This window comes from Antechinus flavipes, chromosome 1, assembly GCF_016432865.1.
Source record: "Antechinus flavipes isolate AdamAnt ecotype Samford, QLD, Australia chromosome 1, AdamAnt_v2, whole genome shotgun sequence".
Lineage (NCBI taxonomy): Eukaryota > Metazoa > Chordata > Mammalia > Dasyuromorphia > Dasyuridae > Antechinus > Antechinus flavipes.
Window position 1 is genome coordinate 263,083,902 of NC_067398.1, and position 25,985 is coordinate 263,109,886.

Genomic DNA, 25,985 nt, shown 5'->3' on the forward strand with positions numbered 1-25,985 from the left:
AAAACAAGTGCAGACAGCCCCAGTAATGACACCCCCAAGATTTGAGAGGGTTTTGGGGCCAGAACAGTCATGCAAAACAAAAAATTATACTTGGTTAGGACCATTTAGAAACTTCTGACTTCTATCTCCTCTTTAGGCCTGCAGTAAAACCTGTGGGGAAAAAACCCAACCACATGGTAATGAAAACGAGACTACATGAATAGACAACAGAAATCCTTTGAATCTAGTAGCAGCAGTAAGTTAAGGAGGAAGGAAGAAGTTTGAAGTAATGACACAAGCATTGGATTGTGGCTAACCACTTGGGAGATATTTTCTCACTGGTAAAATGGAGTATGCACTGGATCCCTAAGGCTTCTACCAGATTGAAGAGTCTATGATTCTAGAGAGGGAATCGTCTTTCTTTTAATATTATTTGTCTAACTTCTAGACCTTCTCCTTTATTGCTAGGAAGAAGGAAATAGAGAACTAGTCTGCAGTGGTGTCTCGGAGAAGGCAGGAGCATGGGCCCTCCCTTACAAAGGTTCCCTGGAAATCCACTGGCTCCAAAGCTTTTTCAAAATTCTGAATTGCATAAGAGTATATTATTAAAGAAACTGATCCCTTCCAGCTCTGGTGGTATCTGCATTTTTTTTTTAAAGATATCAATAGTGTCTCTCTTGGAAAAGTTAAATGGTATAGTAGACAGAATGTTGGAACTGGAATCAAATTGACCTGGGTTCAAAGCCTATCTTAGATATTTACTTGCTGTTATCATAAGTTTTCTGAGCCCCAGACAGCTCTTTTAGACTCTAAGTTGTAAATAGATTGTGGTCTGAAAAGCTACAGAAAGTCCTCATGAGTACTAAAATCACAAACCCTTGATGAACCTGATATTTATAAAGCATATGAGGTCTTTAAAAGACTTTACCCATATTGTTGTATTAAATCTTCATTATAACTTGTGGAGGCACTATAGATATTATTATTATTATCATCATCTCTAATTTACAAATGTAGGAATTGAATCTGAGAAGATAAATGACTTGCCCATACTAAGTGTGATGCAAGAGTTGAACACAGTTCTTCCTTTCTCCTTTAGGCTTTCCTATTATGTAAAATAATACTATTATTTTACCAGTATTCCCAAATCAACTGGCTTCATCAAATTCTTCTTACCCCTTTGCATCTTCCATGAAGAATGTGAACAACCTACCTTGTTAAAAATGAAATATGCCTTCCCAATAAACAATTGGGAATGATCTCCTGCTTTGCCAGAGGCTTCACTCACTTTATTACTAGCATTCAGGGGAGAAATCCCTCCCAATATCGTGAGGAAATTTGGGAAGGGGTAATGATGGCAGTGGAGCAAACACAGTTGCATCACATAAACTTGTTTTCTAACTCATCAGGAGTAGGTGAGTGAGTCTGAGTTTGACCTTCTTTACTGGAAGAGTCCCCAAAGCACTGGTTTTCAGAGGTTCACAGCACGTTATCTGCCTAGCAAAATTCCTATTCCTCAAGCTGCTGCTTTTTGACTTAATGACTACATTCTGAAAAATGGCTCATGAGGAGTGGGGGAGAGAGTAGAGAGGGAGACAGTTAAGCAGAGAAGGAGGTGTGTGGGCCTTGATGCCCTAACTTACCTTTAATTTCTACAAGGTAGACAAATAGGAAACTGGCCCATCCTGAAAAGAAGTTAAACATGAAAAGCTTGGTATAGGCAGTAGAAGCTCGATAATAGAAAAAGCTCATGAGGTACATGAGGGGAATGGTGCACCATCCATATAACATGAAGATCATCAGGGCATCCAGAAAGTTATTGTAGAGAGTTTCTATTTGACAGGCTTTGAACACCACCTAAGATAAAGTACAAATGCTAGGTTGAGAGGGAGGGAAAGAACATGATCCATACAATAAGCAAGAAATCAACCCTCAATGCAAAGTTAAAAAAAAAAAAAAGGTGGCTCATGTCACCTTTAAAATTGGAAGAAGGAGAACTATTTACCTACCCAATGATCCTCAACACTAAGGAAAGCTAGTCCAACACTCCCACCCCCAGTATTATCTTATTTGTTTTTTGTTTGTTTGTTTTTAGTGGAAATTACTTTTTCTTGGTCAAAAAAGTCATGGAGGAGAAGGGAATCCTTTCACCAGTGCAGATATCTATTTATAGAACATTCTAAGAAGTCCAAAGAAAATCCAGTTGCTCATCAATAAAATGGTTTCTAGTTCAATTATCCCTGTATACTCTCATATTAGGTTCTGTTGCACTAAGTCTTTATAAGGCTCATTAAGTTTGCCCTGGACATCATCAATTATGTGATCTGGTGGTATGACAGAAATCCTTGCACCTCCATTTTTCTTATCCTATGTGAAGACCAGATATTGGAAGCAAAATTGTGAATTCAATGTAAGTGAATCATTTGATATGGTGCAGTCAAGAACAAAAACTAAAATGAAAAAAAAAAAGACCAACAAAAAACCAACAAACCCTAATGCACTCTTAAGGTGCATAAGTGGAAGTATAATGTCCCTAACTAGACAGGTAATAAGTTCATTGTAGTTAGGATCATAGGAAGGAAGGACCAATATGAGCTCAGAATAATCTGCTACAGGTCAGACACCTATAGTGCATAATGAACATTTGGGGTGGATTCTCTAATTTTGTGCATCTCACATTTCTTTTCAGCTAATTTGATTCTGCGTTGCTCATACAACACACTACCTTCTATGATAAGGATATACCATATTGGGCAGTCCTGTGCCAGTGTCTCCCATGTCATGGGAGTTCCAAAGTTCTTATATTGCTTTTTCTGGCCACCTTATAAACACTTGCCCTGGGTGAGTTCTCCACAAAATAATTTATTATTTTAAATGGAGTTTCTTTTTCTACCTCTTTCTGCTGGGTTTTATTGATAATATATAGAAATGCTACTTTGCTGAAGTTAATTGCTTTAGTTTTTTGTTGACTCTTGATGATTCTCTAAATATACGATCACATCATCTGCAAAGAGAGATAGCTGTGTTTCCTTATTGTCCATTATCATTCCTTTGATTTCTTTTTCTTGTCTTATTGTTTAAGCTATCATTTCTAGTACAATTTTGAATAATAGTGGTGGTGATAATAGGTATCCTTGCTTTAATCCTGATGTTCCTGGGAAAGTTTCAAGTTTATCCTATGACTGATGGTGCTTGCTTTTGTTTTTAGATAAATACTTCTTATCATTTTAAGGAATGCTCTATTTTATTCCTATACTTTCTAGAGTTTTTAATAGCAGTGGATGTTGTATTTTGTCAAAAAGCCTTTTCTGTATCTATTGATATAATCATATGATTTTAGTTGTTTTTGTTATTAATGTGGTCTATTATGCTTTATGTAGTATTGTATCCTTGTATTTGTGGTATAAATCCCACCTTGTGGGAAGATATATGTTCTTTGTGATAAAGTATGCAATCTCTTTGCTGTTATTTATAATTTTTGCATTAATCTTCATTAGGAAAATTGGTCTAAGTTTTCTACCTATTTTTATTAGTCCATTTTTTTAGATTTATCAAAAACATTTGTATCATAGAAGAAATTTAGTAGAATTCCTTCTTTACCTATTTTTTCCCCAAATAATTCATATAGTAATATAATTGTTCTTTAAATATTCAGTAGAATTTACTCATGAATCTATCTGGCCCTGATGATTTTTTCTTAGGGAGCTCACTGATAACTTCCTTTTCAGTTTCCTTTTCTAAGATTGGGCTAATTTTGAAATAGAATTTTTTTTCTGTATGTATCGCTTTGACTATATCCCCAAAATTTGGGTCTCTCTCATTGTTGTCATTATCTTTAATGAAATCACATATTGTTTCTATGGTTTGTCCTTTTACCCACTGAGTCTTTAGGATTAGATTACTTTATCAAACTGATTATGAAAAATTCCAAAATAAGTGCCAACAGTATAAAAAACTTCATTCAAAAAGGTGTAAATAAATATTATACTCTGTATTCAGAACAGTCTATTATTTCTTTGCTTCCTTTTAGGTTTTCTTTCTTTCTCTCCTCAACATTATTTTATTTTTTTTTCCTTTTTCCTCCCCACCAGCTCTCCCAAGAAGGCTACAGTTTAGCAAGGATTATATTTGTATATATATACCCACAAACATAAGCTGTTCCTCTCTTTTGATTAAATCTATTTTAATTTGACTTAATCTCAGATCAATCATTACTACCCCTGTTTTTTTCCCAATAATTTCTACTTCTAATCATTATTATGATGTTTGTATATATTTCATTTCCTGTCCCTGCTGACTCTTCTACTTTACTTCTACACACTATCTTGCCTTGCTATCACTTAACCTACCCCACTCCAAGGATCCCTTCCTTATCCTCTCCTTGCCATCTTTTCCTTTCCTTTTTATCACATTTCCATTAATTTGCACACCTTATCAAATTCTCATTAATCACAACCTTCTATATTACTATATATTCTATTTATAGTATATATACTATACATACCTTTCTATATTACTATATATTCTATATTATTATATTAATATATTCTTTATTTTATCCTATTCTTTGGAAGATTTTATACCCTTCTACATATATATGTATATACACACATATGTATATATATATATTAATTATTGCTTATTTACCCCATTCTCAATGTGGGTAGAATTGCAGAACTACCAGCCCTCCTCCCCCATCTAATTCCTTTGTGTTCTTGTTCTCACGCCTCATTCATATAGCATAATTACTTTTTCTACATAGTTTTACTTTTTATAATCATATCACACTTAGCTCTACTCCAGTCTTTTTTTTGAACTACCCAATTATTAATGACAATCTTAGACATATAGTTTTCATTTCCAAGTATAAAACATAAAGTTTATTCTTACTGAGTTCCTTGCAATTAATCTTTGATTTTTACCTGATATTTTCATTGAATTTTATATATCAAATTTTCTTTTGAATTCATGTCTTCTTGCAACAAAATTCTGAAAGTCTGACAATTCATTGAATATCTATTTTTTTTTTTAAATTCGGGATTAAGTTTAACTTTGCTGGTATGATATTTTTGGTCACAATCCTAGTTCATATACATATATCTCAAGTCTTGGTCTTGATTCTAATTGTGGCTCTGTTATATTTGAATTATTCTTTTCTTATTGCTTGTAATATTTTCTCCTTGATCTGAGTATTTTGTAATTTAGCTATGCTGTTCCACTACATTTTCCTTGTAGGATCTTTTTCAGGTTATCAGTGAAATTTTCTCTTTTTCTATTTTTTTTTGTTTGTTTTATAACTTCAGGACAATTTTCTTTGGTTATTGCTTATATTATAATATCAAGAGTTTTTTTTTTTTTTTTTTTTTTTTTTTTGGTCACAGCTTTCAGGTAGCCTGGTTATTTTTGTTTTCTCCTCCTGATCTGTTGCTTTTATTACAAGATGTTTCACATTCTTTATGTTTTCATTCTTTGTATTTGGCTTTATTATTTCTTGGTTCACTGCATCCCCAGGTTTGTGCTGATCTCTTCCCCCACGGGCCACACCTGGACAGCACAGTTTGGCTAGGCAGCCTTTATCAGCAGAGGTTCCTTCAATCTTCCCTGACTCAGACTCCCAACTCCCCACACTGTCTAGGAGGTCAAATTCCTGTGGCTTAGGTGGAAGCTTCCTCCAACTAGGTTCTTGCTATTTTACCCGAAGCTCACCTACTGTCTGATAACTGACCTCCTAATATAACAGCTCACCTCCTGACTCTGACAAACTTGCTAACTGGCACGACCTGAATATCCCCCTCCTGTCAATGTTCCCTGCAGCCGAGTCCAAGTGAGTGATGGAGATTGTAACTTTTTCTGGGCCACTTTCTCTTTTCTCCCTTCAGCATCTCCTCTAGCCCCTCTTTTACATTCTTTTTACTACTTTGATCCTTTTCTGGAAGAGTAACTGCCAGCCATACCACAGTCTCAAGGAGGAACGCAATGTTAAGAGTGTTGCCACTCAGAAAGAGTCAGCTTAATTTGTTTAGAGATGGATGGGTGAAAATTACTAATAAAGTAGGAAAGAAAATGAATTTGCCCCACTGCACTATTATGTTTGAGACCAGAATTGGCATCAAAAGCCTGGGCAAGTGTGTCATAAAACTGATAAGATTCCTCAGGGTTCTGTTTGGTATTTCAAGCTTTTGTTAAATCAATGGGTTGAGGGAAACAAGGGGTATTGCATCAAGGAGCTTTTCACTGATACCTTAGGCAAGTACATCATGCTTCTTACCTTGAGAGAGAACATGGAAGCCCAAGAGCTGATGGATTTTATTGGTAAAGATGGATACAGTTTAGGTGGTTGGAGAGTTTGAGAACTGTTAAGAAAAAAGATTTTCAAATGATTTAATCCTTTTTTCACTGCTTCTAGTTCAGATCTATGCTCTCTTTCTAGTGTGTAACTGGAAATGAATTTATCAAGAGAAAAGATGCATATGAAAGCCAATTTGTGTGCAATAACAAAACAAGCCTTACCAAATGGATCAATTAATGATCAAAGTGACCTGGATCAAGAAAAAAGTCTTTGGAACATTTCTCACAAGGAAAGACAAGCTTGGTTAAAGACTAGGGCTGATAGTAAAGCAGGAGTTGGAGTACTGAACTTGCTAAATTAAGAGTAAGATTCTGGGGGAAAAAAAAAAAAAAAAAAAAAAAGATCCAGGGGAGGATTCTGAGAATAAGGCGGTTTAAGTCAGTAAATTTCTAGCTCTCCAGATTTCCCTACAAACAGAACAAATTTGTGCTTGAGGACAAATATAGACTGATAAAAAATTAAGAAGATTTAGGCAGAATAGGGGTCCTCTTGGCACAACTCAAGAAGATCCACAAGAAGAACCCTGGCAGGGATTAATCAGTGTGAAGTGCCAACACCTCCAGGCTAACTCTTCGGGAACACCTGATGGGGACCTTTGGGACTATAGCAGGAGCCTCAGCAGGAACCACAGAAAATGTCATTTCCCAGACTTCTTGTGGGGTCAGGGCTCTGAGTCCAGGAAGACTGAGGGAACTTGAGCTGATTAGGAACACTAGGCCCAGCTCAGCTGCTGAGATTATGGTCTGGGTAAGAAGGAACCAGCACCTGGTGAGTGCAGAAGCAGTGGGTAGGGACGCTTCTGACTATGGGCACTTGCAGGAGCGGGGAGCTTTTGGTTTGGGGTTCCAGGTCAGACAGGAGAGCTGAAATGAAGTTAGAGGCAACATCTCACCACTCCACAATTAGAGGTGTTTACACTAATAATTCTCATTTTTAAAAAAATGGACCAGCAAAGAAGAAAGAACCAAATTATACAAATATACTATGAGAACAAGGAAGACCGGGTTTCATCTTCAGAGGAGGAAACTAAAGGAAAAAAAAAAAAGCTGCTTCTACTCCAAAGAGTAAATGGTTCCCTGCCCAGAGAGAATTTATAGAAGAACTCAAAAAAGAACTTAAAAATCAAATGACAGACACTGAAGAAAAGCTAAAATAAATAAAAACCATCTAAGAAAAGCAAAAAGATTATGGGAAAAAAAGTTAATCAACTAGAAAGGAGATAGAGTCTTAAAGACAAAAATAACTCTTTGAAAATTAGAATTGGGCAAGGGGAATCCAGGGAATTTATGAGACATCAAAATATCAAAACAAAATATAAAGAATGAAAAAAATAGAACAGAATGGGAAGCATCTAAGAAAACAACAGATCTTGAGAACAGGTCAAAAAGAGGAAATATAAGAATAATTGGACTTCCTAAAAGCTGTGACCAAAAAAAGAACCTTGACAATAATTCAAAAAATAATCCAAGAAAACTGTCCTGGAGTGATAGAACATGAGGGGAAAGTAGAAATAGAGAAAAATCCACCAATTACCACCTCAAAAAGATCCTTTGTGGAAAACACATAGGACTATTATTGCCAAATTTTGAAACCCCCAGATCAAAAAGAACATTTTACAGGAAACAAGAAAAAAACAATTCAAATATGCTGGAGCTAATATTAGAATTGTACAGCCACAATAAAAGACCACAATAAAATACCACAGTGGTATGCCAAGGACAGTGCTAAAATTATTAGAGACTTGTAATAAAGGGTGGGTGACTTAACCTAACAAGATAAGAACAGTCCTTCTGTCTTTGGAGAAGTCCCATGACTGTTATATAGAGGGAGCACAATGAAAAAGGGTTGCCTTCCTTTCTACAGATACTGGATTACTATCCTGGTTACCTTGAGTGCTCCACATTGGGCCTCCCAGAAATAGGACTTCCAGAGTAGAGTCTTTAGGCCACAGAACCATCGTGACTTGGTTGGAGTTCAGAATAGTGCTGGTTAAATGGAGAACTACTGGTAGGAGCAAAACTTGCCCTTGACACACCCTCACTTGGGACTTACCAGAAACAGTAAACAAGGAATGAAGAAGTTGAAGAGATCCCATATCAGGGCAGACATCCAGAAAATGATGACGTACACACCGGTCACAAACTGCATGTGCTTCACTTTCTTTACTCTCTCTTTCACAGGCTGGAGAGAAAACATACTGGCCAAGGCTGCCAGGCCAAAGGACAGACTAAAGGCAATTTCCTGTCCACTGGAAGTTCTGCAAGAGATGGACACGGAGAGACATTAGTTCCGATTCCCACTGTGGCTGCTGCCTACGTGGACATGAATGGGCAGACTCGGAAGGAGGGAGAAAGAACTTGCCCACGAAGAGACCCAGCCCCAGCAGAAGGGTCCTGCATACTCAAGAATGACATCTTTCTCAGTAGTGAAGATGCTGACAGGCTGAGGCTTGTTGGAGACCATGATCGAAGCATCGGGGCCAGAAAGCACCCTAAACAGAATGTTATCCAAAACTGAAACTGCTATTGCAGCCGAGTGGTATGCCTGGTTGTTGAACAGAGCCGTTGCCATCAGAGTGTAGTTAGTGACTTCCAGAGAAATTGCAATAATGCAGTGCTCAACACAAGTTTTACTTTCAAGCAGGAAATCTTCCATTTCACCTATGGTGGGAAAGCATTATAGGTAAGGCAGGTGATATGAATTATAGACCCCTTATCATATTGACTTAGATAAAAACAAAAGTTATGATATTTGCCCTGAGTGGCCTTATAACAAACATTCTTTCATTAATGACAGAGCTGCTAACTTAAGGCTACATAAGGTTAATAACGATAACAACAATAAAAGTGATAATAATATTTATATAATGCTTTTTTCAAGCTTTTTCAAAGCACTTTATATACATTATTCCATATGATCCTCACAACAACCCTAGGAGGCAAGTTACTATTATTACCTCCATCTTACAGATGAGGAAACTGAGGCAGACAGAGATTGTGAGTTGCCCAGCATCACACAGCTAGTAAGTCTCTGAAGCCATCTATCTAGCTATTGCAGATTTAACCACTCAGGTTAAAAAACCTATAGCAAAGACAAATACAAACACAAGCCCAAGCGTTTTTTTCTGTATCTAATATAAGATCTAAGCCTACGATGAAAATAAATCAAAGTCAGCATTAGCTTTAGTGATATTTCCAAACTTTAATGACAATGAAGGACCAGTTGGCTTTTTCTTATTGTCCTGTGAAGACCTATAGCTTGCTATTGGTGGTGTTCTCCATTATGGCATAGATCCTGTCTCTAATGAAATGGAAATAGAGTACAGATTTTTACTTTAAAAAATTATTAGTTTTTGCCATTTACTTTTATAAGATTTTGGTTTTTTTTCTTTCTTTTCCTCCTTCTACCACTCCCCAAGATAACAATTTGATATAGGTTACACATATACAGTCATATTAAATTTATTTCCACATTAGTCATGTTGTGAAAGAAGAATCGAAACAAAAGGGAAAAAGGATGTGAAAGAAAAAAACAACAAAAGGGAAAATAGTATGCTTGAATCTGCATTCATATTCCATAGTTCTTTGTCTGTATTTTGATAGCATTTTCCATTATGAGTCTTTTAGAATTCGTCTTAGATTATTTTATTGCTGAAAAGAAAAAAGCTTATCCAAGTTAGTCTCCTGTAAAATGTTGCTGTTATTGTGTACAATAGAACACAAGAACACAATTATTTTCTCTTGGTCTTACTCAATTCATTCAGCATCAGTTCATTTAAATCTTTCCTGGTTTTTCTGAAATTTGCCTGTTCATCATTTCTTATAGTACAATAGTATTCCATTACATTCATATTCCACAATATGCTCAGCCATTCCCCAATTGATAGGCATTCCCTCAATTTCCAATTCCTTGTCACCACAAAGAGAGCTGTTATAAACATTTTTTAACATGTCAATCTTTTTCCATTTTTTAAGGTTTTATATCTTTGGGACAGAACTAGTAGAGGTATTGCAGGGTCAAAGAGTATGCAGTTTTATAGCTCTTTGGTCAAGTTCCAAATTGCTCTCCAGAATGGTTGAATCAGTTCACAACTCCACTAATCAATGCATTAATGTTCTAATTTTTCCCATCCTCTCCAACATTTTCCTTTTTTGCCATATTAACCAATCTGACCAATGAGGTCAACCACTTTCAGAATTATTTTAATTTTAATTTTTCTAATCAATAATGATTTTAAAGCCTTTTTTATATGACTATAGTTGGCTTTAATTTCTTTATCTGAAAATTGCCTGATCATATCCTTTGACTATTAATTAGAGAATAACATATTCTTATCAATTTGACCCAGATGTTTATATAGTTAAGAAATAAGGCCTTTATCAGAAACATTGCTTATAAAAATTGTTTCCCAGCTTTCTGTTTCAATCTTGGTTGCACTGGATTTGTTTGTGCAAAAACTTTTAAATTTAATGTAATCAATATTGTTCATCTTGCATATCATAATGTTCTCTATTTCCTGTTTGATCATAAATCCTTCCCTTCTCAGTAGATCTGACAGGTAAATTATTCCTTGCTCTCCTAATTTGCTTATGGTATTACCTTTATGTCTAAATCATGTATCCATTTTGACTTTATCTTTGCATAGGGTGTGAGATGATGGTTAATATTTACTTTATGCATTACTATTTTCCTAGCAATTTTTGTCAAACAGTGATTTTTTTATCCCAGAAGCTACAGTTTTTGAATTTATCAACTAGAAGATAAGTAGAGTCATTAACTATTTGTATTTTGTGTATCTAACCTGTTCCACTGAGCCATCTTTCTATTTCTTAGCCAGTAACAACTAGTTTTGATGATTGCTGCTTTATAATATAGTTTTAGATCTGGTACAGATCTAGTACTCTTCCTTAGCATTTTTTTCATTATTTCCTTGATATTTTTGATCTTTTGTTTCCCAGAGGAATTTTGCTTTTTCTTTTCTAGCTCTATATTTATTTTTGGCAGTTTGGTTCGGCACTAAATAAATGGACTAATTTAGGTAGAATTATTTTTATTAAACTAGCTCAGCCTACCTGTGAACAACTGATATTTTCCCAATTGTTAAATCTGACTTTGTGTGAAAAATGTTTTATAATACTGTTCATATATTTCCTGTGTTTGTCTTGGCAGATAGGTGTCCAAATATTTTGTATTGTCTATTACTATTTTAAATGGAATTTGTTTCTATCTCTTTCTGCTGGACTTTGTTGGTAATATATTGAAATGCTGATAATTTGTGTGGGTTTATTTTATATCCTGCCACTTTGCTAATGTTGTTAATCATTTCAAGTAGTTTTTGAGCTGATTCTCTGAGAATACTATCATATTATCTTCAAGGAGTGATAGTTTTATTTCTTCCTTGACTTTTCTAATTCCTTCAATTTTCTTTTCATTTCTTATTACTAAAGCCAACATTTCTAGTACTAATTTGAATAATAATGATGATAATAGGCTTCAGCCCTGATCTTACTGAGAATGCTTCTAACTTATGCCCATTATATATATAATGCTTGGTAATGGTTTTAGAGAGATGCCACTTATCATTTTAAGGAAAACTCCATTTATTCTTATGTTCTCTAGTGTTTTTTAATAGATATGGATGAGGTTCAGATTGTGTGATAATCAACTACAATAGACTTCTCAGCAATGCAGTGATCCAAGACAATTCCAATAAAGTTGGGATGGAAAATGTCATTCACATCCAGAAAAATAACTATGGTGTAGTGTTCTCCTCTCTAAAATATAATCATTCTCTGGGAGCAGATTTCTTGGGAGTTTCTGGAGGCAGCCTTAATTTCAGTTCAGTGTAATAATCACTTCAAATGCAGCCAGCTGTTAAAGTCCAAATCCTTTATTATCTCTGGCTTCTGAATCTCCTTCCTGGGGTTGGGCTAGTTTTCTGGAAGTCTTCCAGATCTTGGCTTCAGTGTTCTCCACAGGACAGCCTGCCACCTCTTCTCTGTCTTCCTTCATTCTGCCCAACTAAATCCTGGCTTCTCAATCTCCCAGAGTGCTGTTTGGCCCTGAGAGCTTCTTGCTTATATGCTGCACACTAAGTATACTCCAATCATTACATCATTAGGAAACCATTATTTATTGTAGGATTAAATCAATGCCAAACTAGATCTAACCATTGTCTCCTCAATTCCACTGACTTAGCACCTTGTAAGAATTCTAACGCCATGGAATCTGAATGCAAATTGAAACATACTATTTTCACCTTTTTTTTGTTTTGTTTTGTTTTGTTTTGTTTTGTTTTGTCTTTCTCATCATTTTTCACTTTTGTTTTGATTTTTTTTCATAACATGACTAATATAGAAATGTGCTTAAATTATTGTGCATATATCATTTTTATCAAATTGCCTGCTGTCATGGGAAGGGAGGAAGGAAGGAAAAAAGGAAGGAAGGAAGGAAGGAAAGAGGGAAAGAAAGAAGGGAGGGACGGAGGGAGAAAAGAAGGGAGGGAGGGAGAGAGGAAGGAAGGAAGGAAGGAAGGGAGGGAGAGAGGAAGGAAGGAAGGGAGGGAGGAGAGAGAGAGGAAGGAAGAAAGGAAGGGAGGGAGGAAGGAAGAGAGGAAGGGAGGGAGGGAGGGAAGGAGGAAGAGAGGAAGGGAGGGAGGGAAGGAGGAAGAGAGGAAGGGAGGGAGGAAGGAAGGAAGGAAGGAAGGGAGGGAGGGAGAGAGAGAGGAAGGAAGAAAGGAAGGGAGGGAGGAAGGAAGAAAGGAAGGGAGGGAGGGAAGAAGGAAGAAAAAAACTGGAACTCAAAATTTTACAAAAATTAATGTTTGGGGCAGCTAGATGGTGCAGTAAGTAGGTATAGGGAGGAGCTGAATTCAAATCCAGCTAACACTTATTAACTGTGCGATCTGGACAAGTCACTTAATTCCAATAACTTCTCAAAAAAAGAGGGGCAAAAAGAAGTGAATGTTGAAAACTATCTTTACATGTAATTGGAAAAAATAAAATACTATTAAGTTAAACAAAGGAATTGATGCTATATTTTGTCAAAAGTTTTTTCAGCATCTATTGAGATAATTATATTATTTCTATTAGTTTTCTTATTGATATGGTCAATTATGCTGATAGTTTTCTTAATACTGAGCCAGAATAAATCTAACCTGGTTATAGTGCATTATCCTGGTGATAAATTCCTGTAATCTCTTTGTGTATATACATATTTTAAATTTGCCTAATTTTCTTTCTCCATTTTGACCCTTTCTGTTTTAGGTATCAACACCATATTTGTATCATAAGAAGAATTTGGCAGGACTCCTTTGCCTATTTTCAAAAATAATTTACAAAGTACTAGAATTAAGTGTTCTTTAAATATTTGATAGAATTCACTAGTGAATTCATCTGGCCCTGGAGACTTTTTTCCTTAGGGTGTTCATTGATAAATTGTACAAATTCTTTTTTTTCTAAAATGGAGTTAAGTACTTTATTTCTTCTGTTAATCTGGGCAATTTCTATTTTTATAAAGATCTATCCATTTCACTTAGATTGTCAGATTTATTGGCATACAGTTAGGCAAAATACCTCCTAATTATTGTTTTAATTCTCTCATAATTAGGGGTGAATTGAATTCATATAAACACTTTGAGACATAAAATTTTTCCTAAGAACTGCTTTGTCTGCATCCCATAAGTTTTGGTATGTTGTTTTATAATTGACATTCTCTTGGATGAAATTGCTATACCTTCATTCACTCATTCTTTAGGATTAGATTATTTAATGTCTAATAGTTTTTAGTCTATCTTTCCATGGCTCTTTATTGCATGTAACTTTTATTGCATCATGATTTCAAAAGGATGCATTTATTATTTCTGCCTTTCTATATAGATTTTTATATCCTAATACATGGTCAGTTTTTGAGTAAGTGCTGAGAAAAAGGTATATTCCTTTCTATCACCACTTAATTTTCTCCAGAGGGCTATCATAACTAAATTTTCTAAAATTCTATTCAACTCATTAACTTTTTTCTTGTTTATCTTGTGATTAGATTTAGCAAATCATGAGAGGGGGAGATTTAGATTTTCCACTAGTATAGTTTTGCTGAATATTTCTTCCTGTAACTGGCTTAACTTCTCCTCTAAGAATCTGGATGCTAGATTACTTGGTGCATATATGTTTAGTATCAATACCACTTCATTGTCTATGGTACCTTTTAGGAAGAAGTAATTTCCTTTCTTATCTCTTTTAATTAGGTCTATTTTTGCTTTTTCTTTGTCTGAGGTCATTATTGCTACCCCTGCTTTTTTTTTTTTTTTTCCAGTTGAAGCATAATATATTCTGCTCCAACCTTTTATCTTTACTCTGTATCTTTTTGCTTCAAATGTTTCATATAAATGATATTATTGTAGGATCTGATTTTTTTTAAATTTTATTTTATAATAACTTTTTATTGACAGAACCCATGCCAGGATAATTTTTTACAACATTATCCCTTGCACTCACTTCTGTTCCGATTTTCCCCCTCTTTCCCTCCCCTAGGTGGCAAGCAGTCCTATATATGTTAAATATGTTGCAGTATATAGGATCTGATTTTTAATCCACTCAACTATTCATTTTCATTTTATGGTAGAGTTCATCCCATTAACATTCAGTTATCATTCTATTTTTTTTCTCCTTTATACGTGTTTGTTCTCTCTTTCCACCTTGTCCCTCCTTAGTAGTATTTTGTTTCTGGCAAGTCTTCCCACAATCTGCCCTCCCTTCTATCATCTGACCTCCCTTCTCTTACTCCTTTCTCCCAGTGTTTCTGCCTTCTATCTTAGCTTTTTTTTTCCCATTATCTTCTACTTCCTTATAGTGTAATATGAATTTCTATGCCCAACTGAGTGATGTTATTCCCTCGTTGAGCCAAATCTGAGGAGATTAATCTTCAAAAGTGTTCATCCCTGTCCCTTCTTTCCTTCTACTGTAATAGGTCTCTTGTGCTTCTTCATGTGATCTAATTTACTCTCCTTTCCTTTTGTCCCAATATAATCTTTTGTTCACTCTTTAATGTCTTTTTAAATGTCATTATATCAAAGTCATCTTATACCCTCACCTTCTGCCTCTCTCTCTCTCTCTATATATATATCTCTGTGTGTGTGTATATATAAAGATACAGCTTTTAAGAGTTACTAGTATCATCTTCCCATATAGGGATGTAAAAGGTTTAATTTTTAAATAACATTTTTTCTTTCTTGTTTACCTTTTTATGCTTCTTTTGAGTCTTGTAATTGAAAATTGAATTTTCTATTTAGTTCTGGTCTTTTCATCAAAAATAAGTGAAAGTTGTTTCTTTTATCGAATATCCATCTATTCCACTGAAAGAGTATGCTCAATTTTGCTGGGTAGTTGATTCTTGGCTGCATTACAAGTTCCTCTGCCCTCTAGAATATCATATTCCAGGTCTTTTGATACTTTTAAGATAGATGCTGCTAAATTTTGGATAATCGTGACTCTGGCTCCTTGGATACTTGAATTGCTTCTTTTTGGTAGGTTGCAAAATTTTCTCCTTGACCATATAATTTTGGGACTTAGCTACAATATTTTGAAGTTTTCTTTGTGGAATCTTTTTCAGGAGGTGATCAATGTATTTTTTCAATGCCTATTTTTGCTTCTAGATCTAAGGTGTCATAGCAGTTTTCTTTGATGATTTCTTGAAGAATTCTGTGAATTACCTCTTCTATTTTCCAGGTTGGTTGTTTTTCCAATGAGACAGTTTACATTTTCTTCTACTTTTGCATTCTTTTTATTTTATTTGACTGAACCTTGATGTTTTATTAAGTTATTTAGTCTTACAGACTCATTACAATTGCTCAATTGTAGTTTTTAATGTGTGATTTTCTTCAATTAGCTTTTTTTACCTCCTTTTCTATTTGGCTAATTCTACTTTTAAAGATACTGTTTTCTTCAGTGGATTTTTTTTTTCATTTAGCCAATTGTATTTTTAAAGAAATGGTTTTCTTTAGTAAATTTCTGTCCTTCCTTTTCCCAAGTTGCTGGCTCTCTTTTGTGTAGCTCTCATTTCTTTTCCCAATTTTTCTTCTACCTCTTTAAAAATCTTTTAAAGCTTTTCTAAGAAGTCTGTTTGAGCTTGATATCAATTCATATTTATCTTTGAAGTTTTACATGTAGGCATTTTGTCCTTTTCTGAGTTGGTATTTTGATTTTCCCTGTCACCATAAGAAGATTTAGTAAAGATTCTTTTTTGTTTCTTGTACATTTTATTTTTTAAAATTCACTCACCCCTCCTTACTTTGTGGCTTTTAAAGTTGAACTCTGCTCCTGGCAGGGCATATGGTTACTATTAACAGCACACATTGCACTTGAAATGTTAATAATTGTTCAGGAGATTTACATCTAAAACAAAATATTGTACAGCAAGTCTGTTGCCTTCAAGTTCAATTTTTTATTATCTTGGTATGTCCCATATTGCCCTCAAACTGGGCCTGAACTTCTCTTTTTCAGTTTTCAAAGTATTACATGTAAGTAGCTAAATTTATTAAAATTTTTGTCAAAATATACTACTTAGATATAATAGCCCTCTGGAGAAAATGAAGTAAGGATAGAAAAGAATATGCTTTTTTCTCAGCAGTTCATGGCACCTACACAAAAACTAACCACTTTTAGGGCATTAAAAACCTCACAGTCAAATGCAGAAAGGCAGAAATAGTAAATACTTCCTATTCAAATCACAATGTAATAAAATAATTACCTTCATGAAAGGACTAGGGAAAGATGGACCAAAAACCAATTGAAAATTTAAAAATCTAAATATAAAGAATGAGAGGGTGAAACAATAAAATTATAGAAACAACAATTTCATTCAAGAAAATGACAATAATAAGACAACATACCATGACTTTGTGATGCAGTCAAAGAAGTTTTTAAGGGAAACTTTATATCTTTAAATGATTTCATGAATAAAATAGAGGGAGACTTCCGGCCAAGATGGCAGAGAGGAGACACACTGTTGTGTAACCTCCGTGTTTTTCTCTCACTATCCATTTCATTTCATGCCTCTGAATTAATGCTCGACTGAAAAAAAACATACAATTACTTACCAAGAGAAACCATCCTTGAGACTCGTCAAGAAAGGTCTGTTTTTCGGGAGGGCGGGGACAGTTATTAGATCGGAAGCAGACTGCGGGCAGCAGCTGCAGCGAGAGCACAGAAAGCAGCTCAGAGCCGAGCAGAGCGGAGAGGGGGTGGGGCGTGATCGCAGCCGTCTCTGCGGGGAGAGCTTTGCTACAGGATTAGATACTTTGCTCCGGCAGCAAGTCAGCAGCCCAGCAGAGAAGCTAAAAACACCGGGAGTGAAGAATACAACCCCAAACAGCTGGAGTCTCTCGGGACCTGGCCACCCCTCCCCCACAGTGTCTCAGCACACTCTGGGATCTCAGAGCGCAGGCGCCAGCACAGTAGGACCTGTGCCTCATGGCTACCCTGCCCCTTCCCCAAAGAAAGCAGCCTCCATTCAAGGGTTTTTTCCTTCTGTTTCTTTGATAGTTTGTCTTTGATTATTAGACAGAATGAACAAGAAACTGAAAAAGACTTTAACCCTTGACAGCTTCTATACAGATAAAGAGCAGACTCCAAATCCTGAGGAGACTAAAAACAAACAGTCCCCAGGTGAATCCCCAAAGGAGGAGATCATCTGTTCTTCAGCACAGATGAATCTCATGGAGGAAATTAAAAAGGCTCTCACAAGGGAGCTAGAAGAAAAATGGGAAAAGGAGAGGAAGGCTTGGCAAAAGGAGAGGGAGGCTTGGCAAAAGAGCCTGGAGAAGTCAGTTAAAGAGAGAGTGGATAAAGAAACCAAATCCTTGAAAAATAGGATTGGTGAACTGGAAAACAAAATTGGCGAAATGGAAAAAAATTCCACAGAACAAAAGATCTCAATTGGACAATTAGAAAAAGATCTTAAAAAAGTGAGTGAAGAAAATACTTCACTGAAAATCAGGGTCGAACAAATGGAATTAAATGACTCGAGGAGACAAGAAGAATCAGTCAAGCAAATCCAAAAAAATCAAACAATGGAAAAGAATGTGAAATACCTTCTGGGGAAGACAACAGACCTGGAAAACAGATCCAGGAGAGACAACCTGAGAATCATTGGACTCCCAGAAAAGAATGATGAAAAAAAGAGCCTGGACACTATTTTCCAGGAAATTATCAAAGAGAACTGCCCAGAAGTCATAGAAACAGAGGGTAAAATAGACATTGAAAGAATTCATCGATCCCCTACTGAAAGGGATCCTAAAATCAAAACACCAAGGAATATAGTGGCCAAATGCCAGAACCCTCAGGCGAAGGAAAAAATACTGCAAGCAGCTAGAAAAACCCAATTCAAGTATCAAGGAGCCACAATAAGGATCACCCAGGATCTGGCAGCATCCACATTAAAGGATCGAAGGGCTGGAATATGATATTCCGAAAGGCTAAGGAACTTGGTATGCAACCAAAAATAACTTACCCAGCGAGAATGAGCATCTTTTTCCAGGGAAGAATATGGACATTCAACGAAGTAAGCAAATTTCACCTATTTTTGATGAAAAAGCCAGAACTTAACAAAAAATTTGATCTACAAGCACAGAACTCAAGAGAAATCTAAAAAGGTAAAGATTAATCTTGGGAACTATATTTCGGCTATAAAGATGTATAAAGAATACACATATACCTTGTTCTAGAAACTAGATGTGGAAAGGACATTGTACCAGAAAAAGGGGAAAGTGGGGGTACTACATTTCATGAAGAGGCAAAGAAAACCTATTATCTGAGAGAAAGAATGGAGAGGGATGAATCTATTGAGTATTTTACTGCTTTCAGAATTGGCATTAAGAGAAAAATTTTAGACATATTCAATCTATGGTGAAACTTCTCCCACCTCATTGAAAAGTGAGAAGGGAAAAGTGAAAAGGGAAGGAATAAGCTAAGTGGAAAGGAATACGGTAACTGGGAGGGAAAGGGGTAAATTAGGGGGAGGAATTCTAAGGGGGGGGAGGGATACTAAAAAAGGGAGGGCTGTGAGAAGCAAGTGGTGCTCACAAACTTAATACTGGGAAGGGGGGTAAGGGAGTAAGAAGGGAGAAAAGTACAAACCGGGGTTAACAAGATGGCAAGTAATACAGAATTGGTCATTTTAACCATAAATGTGAATGGGGTAAACTCCTCTATAAAGAGGAAGCAGTTAGCAGAATGGATTAAAAGCCAGAATCCTACAATATGTTGTTTACAGGAAACACACCTGAAGCGGGGAGATACATGCAGGTTAAAGGTAAAAGGTTGGAGCAAAATCTACTATGCTTCAGGTGAAGTCAAAAAAGCAAGGGTAGCCATCATGATCTCAGATCAAGCTAAAGCAAAAATTGATCTAATCAAAAGAGATAAGGAAGGGCACTATATCTTGCTAAAGGGTAGAATGAATAATGAAGCAGTATCTATATTAAACATATATGCACCAAGTAGTATAGCATCTAAATTCTTAAAAGAGAAATTAAGAGAGCTGCAAGAAGAAATAGACAGTAAAACTATAATAGTGGGAGATCTCAACCTTGCACTCTCAGAATTAGATAAATCAAACCGCTAAATAAATAAGAAAGAAGTCAAAGAGATAAATAGAATACTAGAAAAATAAAATAGAGGGAGAAAATCAATGTAAAGGTAGAAAAAGAACACATTTTAAAAATCCCAATTAAATACCAAATTAGAAATTGTAAAATTACAGATTAATCTCCCTAATGAATACTGATGTAAAACTTTTAAATAAAATATTAGCAAAGAGATTACAATAATTTATCAACAAGATAATATATTATGACCAAATGGGATTTATACTAGTAATGCAGGGCTGGTTCAATAAAAGGAAAACTATTGGTATAATTAATCATGTCAATAACAAAACTAACAAATAATATGATAATCTCAATATATGCAGAAAAACATTTTGACAAAATACAGCATCCATTACTAAAAAAAAAACACTAGAGAATATAGAAATAAATGGAGTTTTTCTTAAAATGATAAGCAGAAGCTATCTAAAACCATCAGCAAGCATTATTTGTAATGGGTAGAAGCTAGAAGCATTCCCAGTAATGTCAGAGGTGAAACAAGAATGACCATTATCACCACTATTATTCAATATTGTGTTAGAAATGTTGTCTCTAGCAATAAGAAAAAAATTAAAGGAATTATTGTAGGCAATGAAGAAATAAAACTATCACTCTTTGCAGACGATATGATGATATCCTTAGAGAATACTCAAGAATCATTCAAAAATCTACCTAAAACAATTAACATCTTTAGTAAAGTTTAGTAAAATAAACCCATGCAAATCATCGGTTCTATATGTTCTATATGTTACTAACAAAGCCCAGCAGCAAGAGATAGAAAGAGAAACTCTATTTAAAATAATTGTATACAAGATAAAATATTTGGATGTCTACTTGCCAAGACAAACTTAGGAACTATATGAATACAATTACAAAACGCTTTTCACACAAATAAATTCAGATCTAAACAATTCAAAAAATATCAATTTATCATGGATAGGTTGGCCTAATAAAATAAAAAGACCTAAATAAGCCTACTTTTTTGGTGCCATACAAATCCTACTACCAAAAAATTATTTTATAGAGCTACAAAAAATAATAACAAAATTCACCTGGAAGAACAAAAGGTCAAGAATATCAAAAGAATTAACAAAAAAAAAAATAGAAATGACAATGGCTTAGTAATACCAAACTTAAAACTCTTTTATAAAGTAGCAATTATCAACACTATCTGGTACTGACTAAGAAATAAAGTGGTGGTTCAGTGGAATAGATTAGATACACATGACACAATAATCAATGATTATGGTAATTCATGTTTGATAAATCCTAAAATTCCAGCTTCTGGGATAAGAACCCAATATTTTACAAAAATTGCTTGGAAAATGGAATAATATGTCAGAAACTTGGCATTGACCCTATACTAAAATAAGGTTAAAATGGAAACATAATTTAGGTGTAAAGAGTGATTCTATAAGCAAATTAGGAGAGTAAGGGATTGTTTACCTATCAGATCTTTGGAGAGGGAAGGAATTTATGACCAAAGAACAACTAGAGAACATTATGAAATGCAAAAAGGACAACGTTCATTACACTGAATTAAAAAGTTTTTGCACAAACAGTTTTCAATTCCCTTCTGGCTCTAAATGCTATGGTTTTCTAATATAGATAGTTGTTCACACTATCAGATATTAATCATGTGGTTCTTACCTGTCACCAATTGGGGCTGTTGTCCCATATTCCTTAGTATAATATTCAAGGATTCTGAGATATTATTAATCAGAGACATATTTCCAGAGACAGAAAAAGGGACAATTGTTTTGCCATATCTACTCAAATCCAATTTCAAGAGTGGGTTTTGTTGACTAATTAAAGAATTAAAGCTTTTTAGTAATAAGAAACTGAATAGCAGGGGTGCCAAAATGTGTGTCAATGTCATCTTCCAATTGCGCCAACAGTACAAAGCTTTTTTGGTGAATATGGCATAGAATTGCTGGCAGTAGAGCTTCCACTAGAATAAGGAAAGAAACGCATAACATTATAATGGTCTCAGACATAAGTAAGCCTTTTAACTTGAAATCTTTTTCAGTCCGAGGCTGTCAATCAGTTAGTCAAAAAACATCTATTAAGCACCTAATAGGTGCCAGGTACTATGCTAAGTCCTGGGAAGGCATATAAACATAAAAAAAGAAAGTCTCTTTCCTCAAGGAGTTTACAATTTAAAAGTAAAGATAACATACAAAACAAGAAGAAAAAAGAAGCTGAAAAGGAGGGAAAATGGAGGGAAATATCTAGCATGGGGGCATGATGAAGTCTGGAGGAATGTAGCCAGGTAGGAAAATGAAAAGATGGCTAGTCTGGATCCTCTCTTGCAATGATGGTTCTAGGAGGAGCTCTCAGTTTTCTAACCAGAGGGACTCCAGAGCCAGAGAGTATTGATGGTGTGTGAGTCCCAGGGCCAATGTGTTTCTGCAGAAAGAAGAGATTCCTGAGCCCCAGAGTTTCCATGCTCTCCATAAAACATTGCCCAGATATTTGCCAATGACAATCTTTCTTGTTCTCTCTAGTCCATCCCCTCCTAGCAACTCTAATAGATTGCCCCTTTAATCATCTCTTGATTCTCTCATCTTATGTTTTGGTACCTTACATTGCTGTTTACAAACATAATCACATATTACCTAGTCTCAAAAAATGTATATGTATATGTACATACACATATGTGTGGGTAGGTGATTTAATTCTACCATCCCCTTAAGCTATCATTTCTATATCTTTCTGCAAACTCCTAGATAAAATAATCTAAATAAACCAGTCAACTTATTAATTAAATGGAGTAGGAACTATGCTAAGTGCTAGAAATATGAAGACAAAAATAAAAGAGTATTCCTCAAGGGATTTACATTCCAATAGGGGAAATGAAATGTATATATGCGTATTTAGATGAGACATATATAATTGATGAAAATGAAATAATGTGATCTTAGAGTAGCATTAGCAGTGGGGAAGTGAGCAAAACATGTTTCATGAAGAAGGTGGGAGTTGTTGAATTGACTCTTGAAAGAAACCATATATTTGTTCATTTCCTCTATTAGTTAATAGTACTGATTAGATAGAATTATTACTCTATTATTAGAACTATTATTAGATAGTTTCTGATAATTTCCCTTATTTCCTTTTCAATTGTTGTAAATTCTCTTTTAAAATTTTTTTGACCTGATCCCCAGATCAAAGAGAAAGTTTTGCAAGCAACAACAACAACAAACAAAGCAATTAAGATATGCTGGAGTTTTTAGAATTGTACAGGATTTATTAATAGCTACAATAAAAGGACCCATAGGTCCTGGAATTCTTTAAAATGACAATCTATAGAACTGGGGCTTTGGTCAAAAATAATATATCCAGCAAAATTAAGTATAATATTGGATGAAAAAAAAGGACATCAAATGAACTATCAGATTCTCAGGATTTTGTTTCAAACAAACCTGAACTCAATATATAATTTAACACATAAGAGCCAATATCAAAGATTAATTTTAAATGATTCAATAAAAATAAACTATTATACATGGAAATTTAAACCATATTTCTAAGAAATGTCATTAGTAATTGGATAATCCAAAAGAAAGATTGGGGTAGAACTGAGTATTATGTGATTGTAAAAAGCAAAACCATGTAGGAAAAAATAAAAATAGTAGTTATACTATAAGAAAGACATAGTAAAGCAATAATGGACACAGAGAAATTCCGTGGTGGAGGAAGGTTGGTACTTCTGGAAAACTATTCAAATTCAGAATGAGCTAAAGAGACAGTAATTCATAAATATTGAGAAGGGTAAAAAATAAGTCATGCTCTAACCAAAAGTTTTTCTATTCCAAGCAAAACACTCACTCCAGTGTTGAACATAAAAGGAAAGGGATTCTCAGCATTAATGGCCATAAAAGTACTAGATTGATGCCTTCTCCAAATGGTTTTCTTTTGGGAAAGCAATGGTTTTTTGGTTATTTCCTCTTGCTGCATCCACAGAGAAGAAAATTGGATGTTTTGAAGATCCACACCGGAAGCCGCCATTTTATCAACCCTGCACGGAAAAGTATTTTATTATAACTTAAATATATTTTCCTTTTAAGAATATGAGTCTGCTAAGTGAAATGAGCAGAACCAGGAGATCATTATATACCTCAACAATGATACTATATAAGGATGTATTCTTTTGGAAGTGGATCTCTTCGATAAAGAGAGCTAATTCAGTTTCAATTGATCAAGAATGGACAGAAGCAACTACATCCAAAGAAAGAACACTGGGAAATGAATATAAACTGCTTGCATTTTTGTTTTTCTTCCTGAGTTATTTATACTTTCTGAATCCAATTCTTCCTGTGCAACAAGAGAACTGTTCGGTTCTGCACACATATATTGTATTTAGGATATACTGTGACATATTTAACATGTATAGGACTGCTTACCATCTGGGGAGGGGATGGGAGGAGGGAGAGAAAAAGTCGGACCAGAAGTGAGTGCAAGGGATAATGTTGTAAAAAATTATCCTGGCATGGGTTTTGTCAATAAAAAGTTATTAAAAAAAAAAAAGAATATGAGTCAAAATAATTAATGAAACACTGAGCATGATTACTGAGTAAGAAAAGAAGGCACAGCAAATATAAAAAGGAGACCTTTTTTAATACTTTTAAAGTAGCCAACAAAAATAATATCACTAATATGATAACACTTTTGCAAGCTATATCATTAGTAACCAGCTCCAAGAACTTTAGAATTGATTGCATGAATGGGAGACACTGGGACAAGAAGTCCCAGCACAATATGACTTCTTTAGAGAATGTGCTGTGTTCCATGAGCAAGGCAGAATTGAAGTATCTTAGAAAAAACTGTGAGATGTGCAAAGTTAAAGAATGCATCCCAAATGTTCATAGTTATTATTTGTGCAAAGCATTCTGAGCTCCTATTGGTCTGATCAGCCACAGTCAGACACACTGTAAATGGATCCTAATATAGTGACATAATCTTGGTCCTCTTCAAAAATAAAGGACAACCACCATACCATACCATACTATACCATACCATTATGGATCTAAATTGAACTAAATATAAATTAAAGAATCAAACCACCATATATTAACGATCTCATATACGTGGAATGCATCAAAGTATGTGGCTCAAAAATTTAAACAAAGCGTTCATAACTTGGGTTTTTTTTAACTTAATAAACTTCAACATGTGTTTTTCTTTTAAATCCTATGTATCTTGTTTCATTAATTCAAAAACATTATTCTGAATTCATAAGTTTCCCTTAATTTCCAAAGGTCCATGACATTAAAAAGGTTAAGAATGCCTTAATTAAACAGTCTTTTCATCTGATATAGATTGAATGATATAAAAGTCATTTGGACTTAGTAAAATTCTCAACATACACCAAGAAAAATAATTCTTAATGTACTTCAAGAAAAGAGAGAATGAAGGTTTTAATTTTGAATTGAAAGGTTACATTGAAACAGTTAATGAAAGTGATATCTATGAATAGTGTAATACACATTTATTATTGGGTTAGGAAGAGATTTTTAGAGTCCTGGCATAATAACTTTGATTGTTTCTCCCACCCTCTCCCCATTTCTCTCTTTGTCTGTTTCTGTGTGATCTCTCTCTTCCTCCTCCTCCCCTTTTCTCTCTCTCTCTCTTCCCCTCTTTTTCCCCCTTTCCCTCTCTCTGTTTTTCTTTACTGTCTCACACACACAGACTCACTCATCTTTCCCTCCACCATCTTAAGAACACTCCACCATCTTAAGAAATAAGAACTCTGATTCTTTAATTAATGACCAACCTTATTTTCAGAGGATATATGATGAAACATGTTCACCTCCTGACAGAAAGGTCATGGAAACAAGGTGAAGAAACTTACTTTTGGGGATACGACCACTATTTTCTTAAAATTTTCTTGACTACGTTTGGTAAAAGGGTATTCTCCCCCTTCTTCCTATTGGTTAATTAGGGGTGGAGAATACTAAAGGAAGGAGAGTAAGTTAGAGGCATAGTGCTGTCCACAAAAAGAGAATCATTGAAACATTT

General features: G+C 34.8%; 1 protein-coding gene across 1 annotated transcript in view; it reads right to left on the reverse strand.

Moving 5' to 3' along the window:
• LOC127545231 (phospholipid-transporting ATPase ABCA3-like) overlaps positions 1-25,985 on the reverse strand; it is a gene marked incomplete at its 5' end in the record, with an annotated part of 212,762 nt that overhangs the window by 68,099 nt on the left and 118,678 nt on the right. Inside the window, 5 exons of the mRNA XM_051972378.1 lie at positions 1,623-1,836; positions 8,381-8,585; positions 8,730-8,988; positions 21,618-21,918; positions 23,796-23,985. Of these exons, the coding sequence (XP_051828338.1) occupies positions 1,623-1,836; positions 8,381-8,585; positions 8,730-8,988; positions 21,618-21,918; positions 23,796-23,985 (1,169 nt within the window). The remainder of the gene's footprint in view (positions 1-1,622; positions 1,837-8,380; positions 8,586-8,729; positions 8,989-21,617; positions 21,919-23,795; positions 23,986-25,985) is intronic.